Source organism: Haematobia irritans, chromosome 3 (genome assembly GCF_050003625.1).
Source record: "Haematobia irritans isolate KBUSLIRL chromosome 3, ASM5000362v1, whole genome shotgun sequence".
NCBI classification, from domain to species: domain Eukaryota; kingdom Metazoa; phylum Arthropoda; class Insecta; order Diptera; family Muscidae; genus Haematobia; species Haematobia irritans.
In genome coordinates, this window is record NC_134399.1 from 82,768,730 (window position 1) to 82,787,418 (window position 18,689).

General features: G+C 33.5%; 3 protein-coding genes across 3 annotated transcripts; all 3 read right to left on the bottom strand.

The window, feature by feature from the left end:
• Positions 1-7,874: 7,874 nt before the first annotated feature.
• Positions 7,875-15,534, bottom strand: LOC142229579 (uncharacterized). Its single transcript, XM_075300147.1, has 2 exons — positions 15,310-15,534; positions 7,875-9,151 (listed from the first exon to the last, which is right to left on the bottom strand). Exon 2 carries the CDS (start codon positions 9,132-9,134, stop codon positions 8,193-8,195), a length of 942 nt encoding a protein of 313 aa, XP_075156262.1. The 5' UTR covers positions 9,135-9,151; positions 15,310-15,534; the 3' UTR covers positions 7,875-8,192.
• Positions 9,217-10,296, bottom strand: LOC142231016 (uncharacterized). The gene has a single exon (XM_075301635.1). It carries the CDS (start codon positions 10,294-10,296, stop codon positions 9,217-9,219), a length of 1,080 nt encoding a protein of 359 aa, XP_075157750.1.
• On the bottom strand, positions 10,327-14,281 carry LOC142231017 (uncharacterized). Its single transcript, XM_075301636.1, has 2 exons — positions 10,397-14,281; positions 10,327-10,353 (listed from the first exon to the last, which is right to left on the bottom strand). The coding sequence occupies exons 1-2, from the start codon at positions 14,279-14,281 to the stop codon at positions 10,327-10,329; spliced, it is 3,912 nt and encodes a 1,303-aa protein (XP_075157751.1).
• Positions 15,535-18,689: the final 3,155 nt, after the last annotated feature.

Genomic DNA, 18,689 nt, shown 5'->3' on the forward strand with positions numbered 1-18,689 from the left:
AATTTAAAAATCCACCCAAAACCTAAAAAAATTGAAATTTTTATATGAAAAACTTCTTTTGCCCATATCTCCTTAAATATGCGTCCTATAGCGAAAAGGACTTTAATTCGTGACCACCCTCAAAAAATTGAAAAATCCACCCAAAACCTAAAAAAATTGAATTTTTTATATGAAAAACTTCTTTTGCCCATATCTCCTTAAATATGCGTCCCAGAGCGAAAAGGACTTTCATTCGTAACCACCCCAAAAAATTGAAAAATCCACCGAAAACCTAAAAAAATTGAAATTTTTATATGAAAAACTTCTTTTGCCCATATCTCCTTAAATATGCGTCCTAGAGCGAAAAGGACTTTAATTCGTGACCACCCCCAAAAAATTGAAAAATCCACCCACAACCTAAAAAAAATTGAAATTTTTTTATGGAAAACTTCTTTTGCCCATATCTCCTTAATTCGTGACCACCCCCAAAAAATTAAAAAAACCACCCAAAACCTAAAAAAATGAAATTTTTATATGGAAAACTTCTTTTGCCTATATCTCCTTAAATATGCGTCCTAGCGCGAAAAGGACTTTAATTCGTGACCACCTTCAAAAATTGAAAACTCCACCCAAAACCTAAAAAAATTTAAATTTTTATATGAAAAACTTTTTTTGCCCATATCTCCTTAAATATGCGTCCTAGAGCGAAAAGGACTTTAATTCGTGACCACCCTCAAAAAATTGAAAAATCCACCCAAAACCTAAAAAAATTTAAATTTTTATATGAAAAACTTCGTTTGCCCATATCTCCTTAAATATGCGTCCTAGAGCGAAAAGGACTTTAATTCGTGACCACCCTCAAAAAATAGAAAAATCCACCCAAAACCTAAAAAAATTTAAATTTTTATATGAAAAACTTCTTTTGCCCATATCTCCTTAAATATGCGTCCTAGAGCGAAAAGGACTTTAATTCGTGACCACCCCCAAAAAATTGAAAAAACCCAACCAAAACCTAAAAAAATTAAATTTTTTATATGAAAATCTTCTTTTGCCCATATCTCCTAAACTAAGCGTCCTAGAGCGAAAAGGACTTTAATTCGTGACCACCCCCAAAAAATTGAAAAATCCATCCAAAACCTAAAAAATGTTTCATAGAGCGAAAATGACTATAATTCGTGACCACCCTCAAAAAATTGAAAAATCCACCCAAAACCTAAAAAAATTGAAATTTTTATATGAAAAACTTATTTTGCCCATATCTCCTTAAATATGCGTCCTAGAGCGAAAAGGACTTTAATTCGTGACCACCCCCAAAAAATTGAAAAATCCACCCAAAACCTAAAAAATTTAATTTTTTATATGAAAATCTTCTTTTGCCCATATCTCCTAAACTAAGCGTCCTAGAGCGAAAAGGACTTTAATTCGTGACCACCCCCAAAAAATTGAAAAATCCATCCAAAACCTAAAAAATGTTTCATAGAGCAAAAATGACTATAATTCGTGACCACCCTCAAAAAATTGAAAAATCCACCCAAAACCTAAAAAAATTGAAATTTTTATATGAAAAACTTATTTTGCCCATATCTCCTAAACTAAGCGTCCTAGAGCGAAAAGGACTTTAATTCGTGACCACCCCAAAAAATTGAAAAATCCACCCAAAACCTAAAAAATTTAAATTTTTATATGAAAAACTTCTTTTGCCCATATCTCCTTAAATATGCGTCCTAGAGCGAAAAGGACTTTAATTCGTGACCACCCCCAAAAAATTGAAAAATCCACCCAAAACCTTAAAAAAAATTAAATTTTTATATGAAAAACTTCTTTTGCCCATATCTCCTAAACTAAGCGTCCTAGAGCGAAAAGGACTTTAATTCGTGACCACCCCCAAAATTGAAAAATCCACCCAAAACCTAAAAAAATAGAATTTTTTATATGAAAAACTTCTTTTGCCCATATCTCCTTAAATATGCGTCCTAGAGCGAAAAGGACTATAATTCGTGACCACCCTCAAAAAATTGAAAAATCCACCCAACACCTAAAAAAAATTGAATTTTTTATATGAAAAACTTCTTTTGCCAATGTCTCCTTAAATGTGCGTCCTAGAGCGAAAAGGACTATAATTCGTGACCACCCCCAAAAAATAGAAAAATCCACCCAAAACCTAAAAAAATTTAAATTTTTATATGGAAAACTTCTTTTGCCCATATCTCCTTAAATATGCGTCCTAGAGCGAAAAGGACTTTAATTCGTGACCAACCCCCAAAAAATTTAAAAATCCACCCAAAACCTAAAAAATTTAAATTTTTTATATGAAAAACTTCTTTTGCCCATATCTCCTTAAATATGCGTCCTAGAGCGAAAAGGACTATAATTCGTGACCACCCTCAAAAAATTGCAAAATCCACCCAAAACCTAAAAAAATTGAAATTTTTATATGAGAAACTTCTTTTGCCCATATCTCCTTAAATATGCGTCCTAGAGCGAAAAGGACTTTAATTCGTGGCCACCCTCCAAAAATAGAAAAATCCACCCAAAACCTAAAAAAATTTAAATTTTTATATGAAAAACTTCTTTTGCCCATATCTCCTTAAATATGCGTCCTAGATCGAAAAGGACTTTAATACGTGACCACCCCCAAAAAATTGAAAAATTTACCCAAAACCTAAAAAAATTGAATTTTTTATATGAAAAACATCTTTTGCCCATATCTCCTTAAATATGCGTCCTAGAGCGAAAAGGACTTTAATTCGTGACCACCCCCAAAAAATTGAAAAATCCACCCAAAACCTAAAAAAATTGAATTTTTTATATGAAAAATTTTTTTTGCCCATATCTCCTTAAATATGCGTCCTAGAGCGAAAAGGACTTTAATTCGTGACCACCCGAAAAAAAATAGAAAAATCCACCCAAAACCTAAAAAAATGCGTCCTAGAGCGAAAAGGACTATAATTCGTGACCACCCTCAAAAAATTGCAAAATCCACCCAAAACCTAAAAAAAATGAAATTTTTATATGAAAAACTTCTTTTGCCCATATCTCCTTAAATATGCGTCCTAGAGCGAAAAGGACTTTAATTCGTGACCACCCCCAAAAAATTGCAAAATCCACACAAAACCTAAAAAAATTGAAATTTTTATATGAAAAACTTCTTTTGCCCATATCTCCTTAAATATGCGTCCTAGAGCGAAAAGGACTTTAATTCGTGACCACCCCCAAAAAATTGAAAAATCCACCCAAAATCTAAAAAAATTGAAATTTTTATATGAAAAACTTCTTTTGCCCATATCTCCTTAAATATGCGTCCCAGAGCGAAAAGGACCTTAATTCGTGACCACCCCAAAAAATTGAAAGATCCACCCAAAACCTAAAAAAATTGAATTTTTTATATGAAAAATTTCTTTTGCCCATATCTCCTTAAATATGCGTCCTAGAGCGAAAAGGACTATAATCTCTGACCGCCCTCAAAACATTGCAAAATCCACCCAAAATCTAAAAAAATTGAAATTTTTATATGAAAAACTTCTTTTGCCCATATCTCCTTAAATATGCGTCCTAGAGCGAAAAGGACTTTAATTCGTGACCACCCCCAAAAAATTGAAAAATCCACCCAAAATCTAAAAAATTTAAATTTTTATATGAAAAACTTCTTTTGCCCATATCTCCTTAAATATGCGTCCTAGAGCGAAAAGGACTTTAATTCGTGACCAACCTCAAAAATTAGCAGAATCCACCCAAAACCTAAAAAAATTGACATTTTTATATGAAAAACTTCTTTTGCCCATATCTCCTTAAATATGCGTCCTAGAGCGAAAAGGACTATAATTCGTGAACACCCCCAAAAAATAGAAAAATCCACCCAAAACCTAAAAAAATTGAAATTTTTATATGGAAAACTTCTTTTGCCCATATCTCCTTAAATATGCGTCCTAGAGCGAAAAGGACTTTAATTCGTGACCACCCCCAAAAAATTGAAAAATCCACCCAAAACCTAAAAAATTGAAATTTTTTACATGAAAAACTTCTTTTGCCCATATCTCCTTAAATATGCGTCCTAGAGCGAAAAGGACTTTAATTCGTGACCACACCGAAAAAATTGAAAACTCCACCCAAAATCTCAAAAAATTGAAATTTTTATATGAAAAACTTCTTTTGCCCATATCTCCTTAAATATGCGTCCCAGAGCGAAAAGGACTTTCATTCGTAACCACCCCAAAAAATTGAAAAATCCACCCAAAACCTAAAAAAATTGAATTTTTTATATGAAAAACTTCTTTTGCCCATATCTCCTTAAATATGCGTCCTAGAGCGAAAAGGACTATAATTCGTGACCACCCTCAAAAAATTGCAAAATCCAGCCAAAACCTAAAAAAATTGAAATTTTTATATGAAAAACTTCTTTTGCCCATATCTCCTAAACTAAGCGTCCTATAGCGAAAAGGACATTAATTCGTGACCAACCTCAAAAAATTGAAAAATCCACCCAAAAACCTAAAAAAATTGAAATTTTTATATGAAAAACTTCTTTTGCCCATATATCCTAAGCTAAGCGTCCTAGAGCTAAAATGACTTTAATTCGTCACCACCCTCAAAAAAGTGAAAAATCCACCCAAAACCTAAAAAAATTAAAATTTTTATATGAAAAACTTCTTTTGCCCATATCTCCTTAAATATGCGTCCTAGAGCGAAAAGGACTTTAATTCGTGACCACCCTCAAAAAATAGAAAAATCCACCCAAAACCTAAAAAAATGCGTCCTAGAGCGAAAAGGACTATAATTCGTGACCACCCTCAAAAAATGTAAAAATTCTCCCAAAACCTAAAAAAATTTAAATATTTATATGAGAAACTTATTTTATATGAAAAACTTATCCTTAAATATGCGTCCTAGAGTGAAAAGGACTTTAATTCGTGACCACCCTCAAAAAAGTGAAAAATCCACCCAAAACCTAAAAAAAAAAGTGAAATTTTTATATGAAAAACTTCTTTTGCGAATATCTCCAAAACTAAGCGTCCTAGAGCGAAAAGGACTTTAATTCGTGACCACCCCCAAAAAATTGAAAAATCCATCCAAAACCTAAAAAAATTTAATTTTTTATATGAAAAACTTCTTTTGCCCACATATCCTTAAATATGCGACCTAGAGCGAAAAGGACTTTAATTCGTGACCACCCCAAAAAAAATTGAAAAATCCACCCAAAACCTTAAAAAAATTGAAATTTTTATATGAAAAACTTCTTTTGCCAATATCTCCTTAAATATGCGTCCTATAGCGAAAAGGACTTTAATTCGTGACCACCCTCAAAAAATTTAAAAATCCACCCATAATCTCAAAAAATTGAAATTTTTATATGAAAAACTTCTTTTGCCCATATCTCCTTAAATATGCGTCCCAGAGCGAAAAGGACTTTCATTCGTAACCACCCCAAAAAATTGAAAAATCCACCGAAAACCTAAAAAAATTGAATTTTTTATATGAAAAACTTCTTTTGCCCATATCTCCTTAAATATGCGTCCTAGAGCGAAAAGGACTATAATTCGTGACCACCCTCAAAAAATTGCAAAATCCAGCCAAAACCTTAAAAAAATTGAAATTTTTATATGAAAAACTTCTTTTGCCCATATCTCCTTAAATATGCGTCCTATAGCGAAAAGGACTTTAATTCGTGACCACCCTCAAAAAATTTAAAAATCCATCCAAAACCTAAAAAAATTGAAATTTTTATATGAAAAACTTCTTTTGCCCATATATCCTAAGCTAAGCGTCCTAGAGCTAAAAGGACTTTAATTCGTCACCACCCTCAAAAATTTTAAAATCCACCCAAAACCTAAAAAAATTTAAATTTTTATATGAAAAACTTCTTTTGCCCATATCTCCTTAAATATGCGTCCTAGAGCGAAAAGGACTTTAATTCGTGACCACACCAAAAAATTGAAAAAATCCACCCAAAACCTAAAAAAATTGAATTTTTTATATGAAAAACTTCTTTTGCCCATATCTCCTTAAATATGCGTCCTAGAGCGAAAAGGACTTTAATTCGTGAAAACTCCACCCAAAATCTAAAAAAATTTAACTTTTTATATGAAAAACTTCTTTTGCTCATATCTCCTTAAATATGCGTCCCAGAGCGAAAAGGACTTTAATTCGTAACCACCCCAAAAAATTGAAAAATCCACCCAAAACCTAAAAAATTGAATTTTTTATATGAAAAACTTCTTTTGCCCATATCTCCTTAAATATGCGTCCTAGAGCGAAAAGGACTATAATTCGTGACCACCCTCAAAAAATTGCAAAATCCACCCAAAACCTAAAAAAATTGAAATTTTTATATGAAAAATTTCTTTTGCCCATATCTCCTTAAATATGCGTCCTATAGCGAAAAGGACTTTAATTCGTGACCACCCTCAAAAAAGTGAAAAATCCACCCAAAACCTAAAAAAATTAAAATTTTTATATGAAAAACTTCTTTTGCCCATATCTCCTTAAATATGCGTCCTAGAGCGAAAAGGACTTTAATTCGTGACCACACCAAAAAATTTAAAAATCCACCCAAAACCTAAAAAAAATGAATTTTTTATATGAAAAACTTCTTTTGCCCATATCTCCTTAAATATGCGTCATAGAGCGAAAAGGACTTTAATTCGTGACCACCCCCAAAAAATTGAAAAATCCACCCAAAATCTAAAAAAATTGAAATTTTTATATGAAAAACTTCTTCTGCCCATATCTCCTTAACTATGCGTCCTAGAGCGAAAAGGACTTTAATTCGTGACCACCTTAAAAAAATTGAAAAATCCACCCAAAACCTAAAAAAATTGAAATTTTTATATGAAAAACTTCTTTTGCCCATATCTCCTTAAATATGCGTCCTAGAGCGAAAAGGACTTTAATATGTGACCACCCTCAAAAAATTGAAAAATCCACCCAAAACCTAAAAAAATTGAAATTTTTATATGAAAAACTCCTTTTGCCCATATCTCCTTAAATATGCGTCCTAGAGCGAAAAGGACTTTAATTCGTGACCAACCCCAAAAAATTGAAAAATCTACCCAAAACCTAAAAAAATTGATTTTTTTTATATGAAAAACATCTTTTGCCCATATCTCCTTAAATATGCGTCCTAGAGCGAAAAGGACTTTAATTCGTGACCACCCCCAAAAAATTGAAAAATCCACCCAAAACCTAAAAAAATTGAATTTTTTATATGAAAAATTTCTTTTGCCCATATCTCCTTAAATATGCGTCCTAGAGCGAAAAGGACTTTAATTCGTGACACCCCCAAAAAATTGAAAAATCCACCCAAAACCTAAAAAAATTGAATTTTTTATATGAAAATCTTATTTTGCCCATATCTCCTAAACTAAGCGTCCTAGAGCGAAAAGGACTTTAATTCGTGACCACCCTCAAAAATTTAAAAATCCACCCAAAACCTAAAAAAATTTAAATTTTTATATGAAAAACTTCTTTTGCCCATATCTCCTTAAATATGCGTCCTAGAGCGAAAAGGACTTTAATTCGTGACCACACCAAAAAATTGAAAAAATCCACCCAAAACCTAAAAAAATTGAATTTTTTATATGAAAAACTTCTTTTGCCCATATCTCCTTAAATATGCGTCCTAGAGCGAAAAGGACTTTAATTCGTGAAAACTCCACCCAAAATCTACAAAATTTAAATTTTTATATGAAAAACTTCTTTTGCCCATATCTCCTTAAATATGCGTCCCAGAGCGAAAGGGACTTTAATTCGTAACCACCCGAAAAAATTGAAAAATCCACCCAAAACCTAAAAAATTGAATTTTTTATATGAAAAACTTATTGAAGAATTCTGGTATATGGGTCCCAGAATTCAGGGGGTTTAAAGATGATTTCCCAAAGAAATAAAACACTTTCAAAGATTTCCTTGGGAAGAACAATTTAAAGCTTCTTGCTTTATTGAGTACTATATTAGAACTAAATTAAATATGACTGTTACAAACGCTCCAAGCGTTAAATACTTTTCTTCAAGACATACATATATATGACATTTATAATGTGTAAATGTATTAGTAAAAGTAACAAATTAAACATAAGAGAATTCATTAGAAGAGATCAAGAATATAAGAGGTACAAAATTCATATAAAAAAGGTACAAAAAGTTCATGTTGTCTTGGTGACTTTACATTGTTGAACAGTGGGTTCAACATACTCCCGGGTATGAATTGGGAAATAAAGCTTTAGTTTCCAAATGGGCCATCATCTCGACGCACAAGGGGAGCCAACGACTTCAAGAACGGTATGTTGCTTCTTGCTGCACTGCCACTCACCACTAGACCAAACACAGTCTTTGTGACCAATATTGATGGATTCTTTTCACATTTTGATGATTCACCTTGGATGATATACTCTTCCAAATCTTTACCGATTACACCATCAATTTGACCGTAGGTAAAAGGTTGAGGATGAGCCATTTTGAGGCCTTGAAAGTAGCTCATAAGCGATGGAATCCGTACAGCGGGTGGTACAAAAAATGGTATTCTGCGTGCAATAACAAATCGGTGTCTAAGTGGCATTTCAGGAAGGTGAATGTAAAAAGAACCAGATGATATCTCGTGCCTCGTACGGTGTAGATGAGAAAATTCTTTCACACTCTCAAATATCAGAAAAGATTTAGCCACTCTTGTTTCTAGTAGAACTGTGAAAGATTTTTGTATTCCTCCACCCGATAACTCGCATTGGATTACAGGGGCTAGGCGACGGTATTCATTTGGAGTAGTCCAATCATGCGACAATGCACCTGCATAAGTTATCATTTGCATATAAAATGGCATCGATTCAAATGATGCATTAATAGATGAGTTGGCAGTCATGGAGACATGATCATTTTCCTTTTCATCCTTAAAAGATGAGCTTTCGATGGTTTCTTCGAAGGTCGGGATTTCTTCAAAGTTATCGACATGGATCATGGTATGATGTTTTTCATCGCAAAGTTGACATCTGTTGTCGGAAGGGCAATTCGATCGAGTATGTCCAAAGCCAAAACAATTAAGGCATACGTCTTGACCTTCTAATGCAGCTCGTCGTTCGCGAATGGTCATATTTCGGAATCTAAGGCAATACTTTAACGGTTGATTGCGGCCACAGAGGAAACATCTTGGTTTTATTACCCAGTGAGACATGTTGTTGACAACGGTATCTGAAATGGAAAGAGAAAAAGAGAACAGAATACATACAATGAAAAACTTGCATCGTTTGTTTTGATCATTGAGTTTTTGGTTTTAATGGTGTTTCTATTGGCGTTTTAGGAAGAGAAGTGTTTTCAGATGTAGGAAGAAGACATATCTTTACGATTGGCCTTACAATTATGCCATCTTTTGTTTTAATGTCAGCTATTCTGGCATTATTATCTTTTCCGCAAAACGTTTTCACAATTCGCCCAAGACACCATTCCGTTGGCGGCAATGATTCCTCTTTAACGATGACTACATCTCCTTCTTTGATGTTGTTTCTGCTCGATTTCCACTTATATCGCCTTTGCATTTCTGTTACATATTCTGATTTCCACCTTTGGCTGAATATGTGAAATAATGCCTTTAATCTCTGCCATCTATTTATATATGATAGAGATTTTAATGGAGGGGTGGCCGAAGACTCAGGGGGAGCTGTTAAGGAAGCTCCACGTAAAAAGTGACCTGGTGTCAGCGGCAGAAGTTCATCTGGGTCTTCTGAAATCGGACATAGTGGTCTTGAGTTTAAAACTGCTTCAACACGAACCAGCAAAGTCGTAAACTCTTCAAATGTAAAGTTCCAATTAGTTGTTACCTTTTTTAAGTGGGTTTTCATAGATTTGACGGCAGCCTCCCACAGGCCGCCCATATGAGGAGCATATGGTGGTATAAAAGACCATGTAAACCCTTGTGGACTGTATATTTTGCCCAAGTTATCTCCCACTTCTTTGAGAAATAAGTTGTGCTCTTCTAGGAGTTTTCGATTAGCGCCTATGAAATTTCTCCCATTGTCGGAGAATAGAGTTTTTGGTAGCCCTCGACGACCAACAAATCTGCTAAATGTGGCCAGGAAGGCATCAGCTGACAGATCTGAGCAACACTCCAAGTGGACAGATCTCGTAGTAAAACATACAAATACCGCTGCATAACATTTTAACACCTTAGCATTTTTGAGTGATGACGATTTGATGCTGAATGGGCCAGCAAAATCGACTCCAGTATAGGTGAATGGAGAAGAGAAATTAACTCTTTCTTGTGGTAATGATGCCATTGTGGAATTTGTGTTTATAAATCGTACATTTTCGGCAATTGCGAATAGTTTTTCTGATAGCATTTCGAAGGCGAGGAATATAAAAACCCTGTCTTATATATCGTAGCATAACTCCATGTTCTGCATGCAAAAGTATTTCGTGTGCATAATTCACAAAAAGTACTGATAGATGAGATTTATCAGGTATGAGGACCGGATGTCGCTCTTCATAGCTAAATCCAGAATTATTTAGCCTTCCACCAACTCTTATTAATCCATTTTTGTCTAAGAATGGGGTCAACGTTAAAATTGTACTTTTCTTACTGAGAGGCAGTTTTGATTCAAGTTGCTCGTACTCCTGAGCATAATGTGCCTTCTGTGCCATAATTATTAATCGATATTTTGCAAAAGTTATTTCATCTGTAGATAACGCTTCACCCTCTTGGTGAAGTTTATGTTGACATTTTTTGATGAACCGATATATTTGACACAAAACTCGAATAGCTTTATTATATGATGAAAAACGATTTATGAAATGTTCATTTTGTATTTCGAGATGAAAAGTTGATGTCTTTTTTGTTTCAATATCGGTAGGATCGAAAGTTCTTGGTTTGGGCCATTGTTCTTCTTGAGTTCGAAGCCAAGGAGGCCCATGCCACCATAGCATATTTTTTTGGAGTTCTTGCGGAGTAGAACCACGCGTTCCTAAGTCTGCTGGGTTGTCTTCAGTAGAAACATGTCTCCAGCGATCCACATCTGATATTTCGTTAAGTTTTGTAACACGATTTGCTACAAAAGTTTTCAATGATTGTGGCGATTTCTGCAACCATCCTAGGACTATAGATGAATCAGTCCAGTAGAATTTTTCAATGTCATATTTTACGCTGAGAGATTTCATAAGTTTTGCCATTAAAAGAGCACCGCACAGTTCCAATTTTGGTATTGTTATGCTTTTCAAAGGAGCTATTTTGGTTTTTGCTATCAGGAAGTGGCTTGAAATAACACCTTCAGAATCTTGAACACGAATGTAAATAGCACCGCAGTAAGCTCTCTCCGAAGCATCGGAAAATCCATGTATTTGGATTCGCTTTCTTGGAGAAAATTCAACCCACCTTGGGATTCTCAAAGTCGAAACAACAGATAAATTGTCCACAAATTTATTCCACGTTACTAGTAAATTTGAAGGTACTGGATCATTCCAATCAATCTTTTCTTGCCATAAACTTTGCATCAATAATTTAGCAATGATAATTATTGGACCAAGCCAACCAAGAGGATCATATATCCTTGCAATCACGGATAGGATAATTCTTTTTGTTGTCACTACATTCCTTTCTATAGACTCAACCTTGTAAAAGAATTCATCAGACTTGGCATTCCAGCCGATGCCCAAAGTTTTTGTTGTGCTGGATTCATCAAACTTCAAAAAATCTTCATCAAGAAGATCTTCCCGGGCCAAATGTTGAAGAAGTAGATCATTATTAGAAGTAATCTTCTTCAAGGGGAAGTTTGCAGATTTTAGAATCTGCATTAGCTGCAACTGCTTTGCTTTAGCTTCTTCGATGTCATGTCCTCCTGACAAAACATCATCCACATAGGTTTCATTTCGTAGAACATGAGAACCTAATTCAAAATTTTCCTTACAGTCTTCGCTGAGTTGAATCAACGACCTTATTGCCAAAAAAGGTGCGCAATTGATTCCAAAAGTCACTGTTTTTAATTGGTAAATTTTGACTTGATCATCTGAATTGGAGCGAAAGAAAATTAATTGATATTTTCTGTCTTCTGGGTGAAGCAAAACCTGTCGGTACATCTTCTCGATGTCACCTGTGAAGACATATTGGTAAAATCTCCACCCTAGAATTATTTGCGTTAAATCAGCCAATAAAGTTGGTCCTTGAAGCAGCACATTATTAAGAGAAATTCCATTTGATGTTTTCTTCGACCCATTAAAAACCACCCTGACTTTTGTGGATTTTCTGTTCGGTTTCACTACCGCATGATGGGGTAAGAAAAATGACATCTGCTTTTCTCCACCTTCTTCTTGATGATTTACAGGCTCCATATGATCCAAATCTATATATTCCTGCAAAACTTTATTATATTCCTTCTTCAAATCAGGCGTTTTCTCCAAATTTTTATCCATTCTTAAGTATTGAGCCAACGCGCTCTTTTTGGAGGCACCTAGGAATATTTCTTGGGGAAATTCTGGCCGGAAAGGAAGTCGCACCACATATCTACCATTTTCATCACGAATTGTAGTTCTTTTGAAGTATTCTTCGCAGTATGAATCATTGTCATTTACAGGTGGACGAAATTCGGCTTCTTCAATTTCCCAAAATTTCTTTAATTGTTCATTTAGATCGGTATAGTCGTAATCACAAACTAAAGTAGAAAAAGAATTTATTTCCGAAATTGGCATGGGGCCGGACAAATACCAGCCGAATTTGGATTCTCTTACTTCCAATCCTTGGGCGATATCTAGACGAATGCCTTCCATATTGATTTGGGGTAAGTAATCACTTCCAATAATCACATCTATCGGTGATGGTTTATAAAAATATGGATCCGCCAGCTCAAAATTAGAAAGATCCCCTATATCTTGGACTTTCACTTGTTTTGCTGGAAGCAAATGAGCTAATTTTGGAACAATAATCATGTTAATTTTCATGGAGAAATTTGTATTCCTTGACTGGACTTCGACGTAACAAGTTCCATTGGAATTTCCAACAACAGTTCCTCCTAGACCTGATATTTGATTATTTTGACGACGTATTGGAAGTTTTAATTGTTGTTGAATTCGTTTTGTTATAAAACTTCTCTCAGAACCGCCATCAAGAAGTGCACGAACCAAAAATTTTTCACCAGCATACACTAAATTAATTAAAGCGGTTGGTAAAACTGTTGCCCCATTGTTCTGGGCGAAATGGACTTGCACAGCATCATTTTGGTTGTTATTTTCTTCATTAGAAACATTTGATGAACTTGGAAGATCTAAATATCGATTGTCATTTGAATTATTGGTCGGAGAATTTTCTCGATGACTATTTCTATTGTTTCCATACTTTTCCACATGAAGCATTGTGTGATGTTTTTTCTTACATTTGACACATGACAAATTACTGGAACATTTCGACTTGAAATGATCTGGCGACAAACAATTTGCACAGTATTTATTCGCATATACAAATTTTAATCTCTCTTGAGGAGTTAACGATTTGAATTGTTTACAATGACGAAGACTATGATTTCGTTTACATTTCTTACATATTTTATTGTTTTCTCCTTCAGATTGCGAATAAAAAATTTGAGATTTTGAATTTTGATTTTCTTTGTGATTGGGCTTTTTAAAATCTGTTATAGTTTCCAAAATCTCTATTCTTTTTGATAAAAAAGCGTCCAATTGTGACCATGATGGCAACTCCTTATGGTCACTTAATGAATCTTCCCAAGCTCTGAGGGTCTCTTCTGGTAATTTAGTTGAGCATAAATGTATCAAGATAGGATCCCAATCGTCAGTTTTCACTTTAAAAGATTTGAAGATGGATACACTATCATTTATGCAACTTTGAATTTGACGGATTGATTTCGGTGTTTCACTGGAGGCGACTGGAGCACCAAAAAGCTTTTTCATCTGTTGATGAACGAGAATTCGTGTATTCTCATATCTATTTTTTAATGCTTCCCAAGCCAAAACGAAATTTGAATCCACTAGATCAAATCTTTGGACTATTTGTAATGCTTCACCTCTTGTTTTGCATCGCAAATGGTACAATTTTTGTGCTTGAGATAAACCTGGATGATTAATGAACACAGCTTGAAAAATATCCCTGAACGCTGGCCACTTTGAAAAACCTCCCTCAAATGGATGGGTATCACAAGGTGGAAGTTTCAAATTTGATACATTTTGATACGTCATGGAGACATCATTTCGGGTACTTTCATGTACCTTTGGTCGCAATTTGTTTTGAATTGTTTCAATAATTTTTACTTTGCAATCTTGATATTTCTCCGATGCTTCATCAAATTTTTGGATGTTTTCACCATCATCTTCATCTGTAGTGGTCATTAAACTTTCAAAACTTTCAAGAACTTTGTTCCACCTTCTCTCCAACTCGGAATGTTTTACGTCCAAAATTGCGTCATTATCATAATTTTCATGTTCACTTTTGAATTTATCACAAAATGAAACTAATTGTTTGTGATCAAAATTAAATTTACGTACCGACGACATTTTTGTTTTCTTTTTTGTCATAACGTGCCGGAAACAAATAAATAATTTTTACCAACTTTTCTGTAATTCTTGTAATTTTCGCGAACAAATATTTATTGGTTTTGTTTTATCAATTCACCGTTTAAAAATTTAAAGTTTCTTTGTTATATCTCAAAAAATCAAAATTTTCAATTATTTTGATACAAAAATGTTTCGTGGAGAAATTTATAAATCCCACTTTTTTAAAAACATTTATCAAAACAATGGTAACATCTTTATGCCTTCAAAAAATTTCCTTTGATTTTGCTTTGGTTTTATTTTCCTCATGAGAAATTTGTTAACCGTTATGTCCAATATTATGTACCGAAATAGCACGAATTTTTTCTTCTTCTATTATCATTTTTTAACCTTGAAACAATTTCAAGGTTATTTTTTGGAAAAATACCGCAATGCAAAAATTACAATTCTTGGAGAAACTTATATTTGTCTTTGGGATGTTTAGTTGTTGTTGTGAATAAAAAATTCCAATCGGAAAAAATTATTTGAATGCCACTCATTTGTGTTTATTTTATATATTTCAAATATTTTCACGACGCGTGCATATTTTGGTTAAATTCACAATTATTCTTTAATTTTTCATTAACTTTCATTTAATTTTCGTTGCATTTCACTAAACTTTTAACTCCCACGATGGAAAATTTTATCCCGCAGTAATGTTGTTTCACTCCAATCTGGTAACTCCATCGATGTTAATGTAGGTCAGGTTTTTGTTTTGCACCGGTACTTTGATTCTTTCTTTTTCCTTTTATTTGCCTTTTTCGCGAATAATTTTTGCACCAAAAAACCATGAAATATTTGGAAAATAATCAATTAAAAACACTCACCCTCTTCCTTAATTGGTGTGGAATAATTTTATAGATAAATAATTTGTCAAGGAGACGGCTATTGCTTCTGCAAATTAATGTTTTTTATACTGTCTTTTTTAGTGGCTTTTCCAATTATTTTTCAGTTTGTGCCACATTCAATCGATAGAACACATTCACAAATAATTTCTTCTTATGTTTTTTAATTATAAAAACCACTTTTTATTACAATATTTTATAAAACAAAATCCGAATTAATTTTCCCGTTTGTTACCGATCACTTTCGTTAAATTTGTTGTTCTCTCTCCTTATTCTATGTCAGTGTTGGCATTTTATGATTTTGACATATCAGTGATGACACTTTGGTACAATTAGTTCTAAACCGATTTGTCGTTTATCAGTGATGGTATTTGATGGCACGAATGATATACAATGAATTGTTGGTACGAATGATGACCGAATTATTTATTTCATTTAAATTTACGTTTATTAATAGTTTTAAACGATTTTTAATATCTTTTATAAATTTTCATGGGTTTTTTAATGAACATTAGCTTTCATTATATTTTTTCGAGGAGAATTCTTCCGTTTGATTTACCAATGATCAAAAAATTCAATGCAAGTTTTCATTGTACATACCTGCACTCTCCCCTCTGTCCATACCTGTTGGAACTCCTTTGCACTTTCCTCTTTTCTTTGGATTTGCAACTGTTCTCTCGTGGTGATGTATGTCTTTTCTTTTCTTCTTTAATAGCTTTTGAAGATAGAAGCAAATGTCTGGAAATTTCTTCTATCGGCTTATCCAACGTTCTGTCGTTGTTGTTGTTACTGACGTCTATCAGAGCGGGGATCAGCAACCATCAAGTCACGTAGGCTTTTCCTTTTGGGCAGTTGACGATCTGGACACGTCCACTGATTCCATCCAATCCTAGACTCCGCTAAGATTGTGAGAAGGACCATGAAGAATTCTGGTATATGGGTCCCAGAATTCAGGGGGTTTAAAGATGATTTCCCAAAGAAATAAAACACTTTCAAAGATTTCCTTGGGAAGAACAATTTAAAGCTTCTTGCTTTATTGAGTACTATATTAGAACTAAATTAAATATGACTGTTACAAACGCTCCAAGCGTTAAATACTTTTCTTCAAGACATACATATATATGACATTTATAATGTGTAAATGTATTAGTAAAAGTAACAAATTAAACATAAGAGAATTCATTAGAAGAGATCAAGAATATAAGAGGTACAAAATTCATATAAAAAAGGTACAAAAAGTTCATGTTGTCTTGGTGACTTTACATTGTTGAACAGTGGGTTCAACACTTATTTTGCCCATATCTCCTTAAATATGCGTCCTAGAGCGAAAAGGACTATAATTCGTGACCACCCTCAAAAAATTGCAAAATCCACCCAAAACCTAAAAAAATTTAAATTTTTATATGAAAAATTTCTTTTGCCCACATCTCCTTAAATATGCGTCCTATAGCGAAAAGGACTTTAATTCGTGATCACCCTCAAAAAAGTGAAAAATCCACCCAAAACCTAAAAAAATTAAAATTTTTATATGAAAAACCTCTTTTGCCCATATCTCCTTAAATATGCGTCCCAGAGCGAAAAGGACTTTAATTCGTGATCACACCAAAAAATTTAAAAATCCACCCAAAACCTAAAAAAAATTAATTTTTTGTATGAAAAACTTCTTTTGCCCATATCTCCTTAAATATGCGTCATAGAGCGAAAAGGACTTTAATTCGTGACCACCCCCCAAAAAATTGAAAAATCCACCCAAAATCTAAAAAAATTGAAATTTTTATATGAAAAACTTCTTTTGCCCATATCTCCTTAAATATGCGTCCTAGAGCGAAAAGGACTTTAATTCGTGACCACCCTAAAAAAAAATTGAAAAATCCACCCAAAACCTAAAAAAATTGAAATTTTTATATGAAAAACTTCTTTTGCCCATATCTCCTTAAATATGCGTCCTAGAGCGAAAAGGACTTTAATACGTGACCACCCTCAAAAAATTAAAAAATCCACCCAAAACCTAAAAAAATTGAAATTTTTATATGAAAAACTCCTTTTGCCCATATCTCCTTAAATATGCGTCCTAGAGCGAAAAGGACTTTAATTCGTGACCACCCCCAAAAAATTGAAAAATCTACCCAAAACCTAAAAAAATTGATTTTTTTATATGAAAAACATTTTTTGCCCATATCTCCTTAAATATGCGTCCTAGAGCGAAAAGGACTTTAATTCGTTACCACCCCCAAAAAATTGAAAAATCCACCCAAAACCTAAAAAAATTGAATTTTTTATATGAAAAATTTCTTTTGCCCATATCTTCTTAAATATGCGTCCTAGAGCGAAAAGGACTTTAATTCGTGACCACCCCCAAAAAATTGAAAAATCCACCCAAAACCTAAAAAAATTGAATTTTTTATATGAAAATCTTATTTTGCCCATATCTCCTAAACTAAGCGTCCTAGAGCGAAAAGGACTTTAATTCGTGACCACCCTCAAAAAATAGAAAAATCCACCCAAAACCTAAAAAAATGCGTCCCAGAGCGAAAAGGACTATAATTCGTGACCACCCTCAAAAAATGTAAAAATCCTCCCAAAACCTAAAAAAATTTAAATATTTATATGAAAAACTTATTTTATATGAAAAACTTATCCTTAAATATGCGTCCTAGAGTGAAAAGGACTTTAATTCGTGACCACCCTCAAAAAAGTGAAAAATCCACCCAAAACCTAAAAAAAAGTGAAATTTTTATATGAAAAACTTCTTTTGCGAATATCTCCAAAACTAAGCGTCCTAGAGCGAAAAGGACTTTAATTCGTGACCACCCCCAAAAAATTGAAAAATCCACCCAAAACCTAAAAAAATTTAAATTTTTATATGAAAAACTTCTTTTGCCCATATCTCCTAAGCTAAGCGTCCTAGAGCGAAAAGGACTTTAATACGTGACCACCCTCAAAAAATTGAAAAATCCACCCAAAACCTAAAAAAATTGAATTTTTTATATGAAAATCTTATTTTGCCCATATCTCCTAAACTCAGCGTCCTAGAGCGAAAAGGACTTTAATTCGTGACCACCCTCAAAAAATAGAAAAATCCACCCAAAACCTAAAAAAATGCGTCCTAGAGCGAAAAGGACTATAATTCGTGACCACGTCAAAAAAGTGAAAAATCCACCCAAAACCTAAAAAAAAGTGAAATTTTTATATGAAAAACTTCTTTTGCGAATATCTCCAAAACTAAGCGTCCTAGAGCGAAAAGGACTTTAATTCGTGACCACACCCAAAAAATTGAAAAATCCACCCAAAACCTAAAAAAATTTAATTTTTTATATGAAAAACTTCTTTTGCCCACATATCCTTAAATATGCGACCTAGAG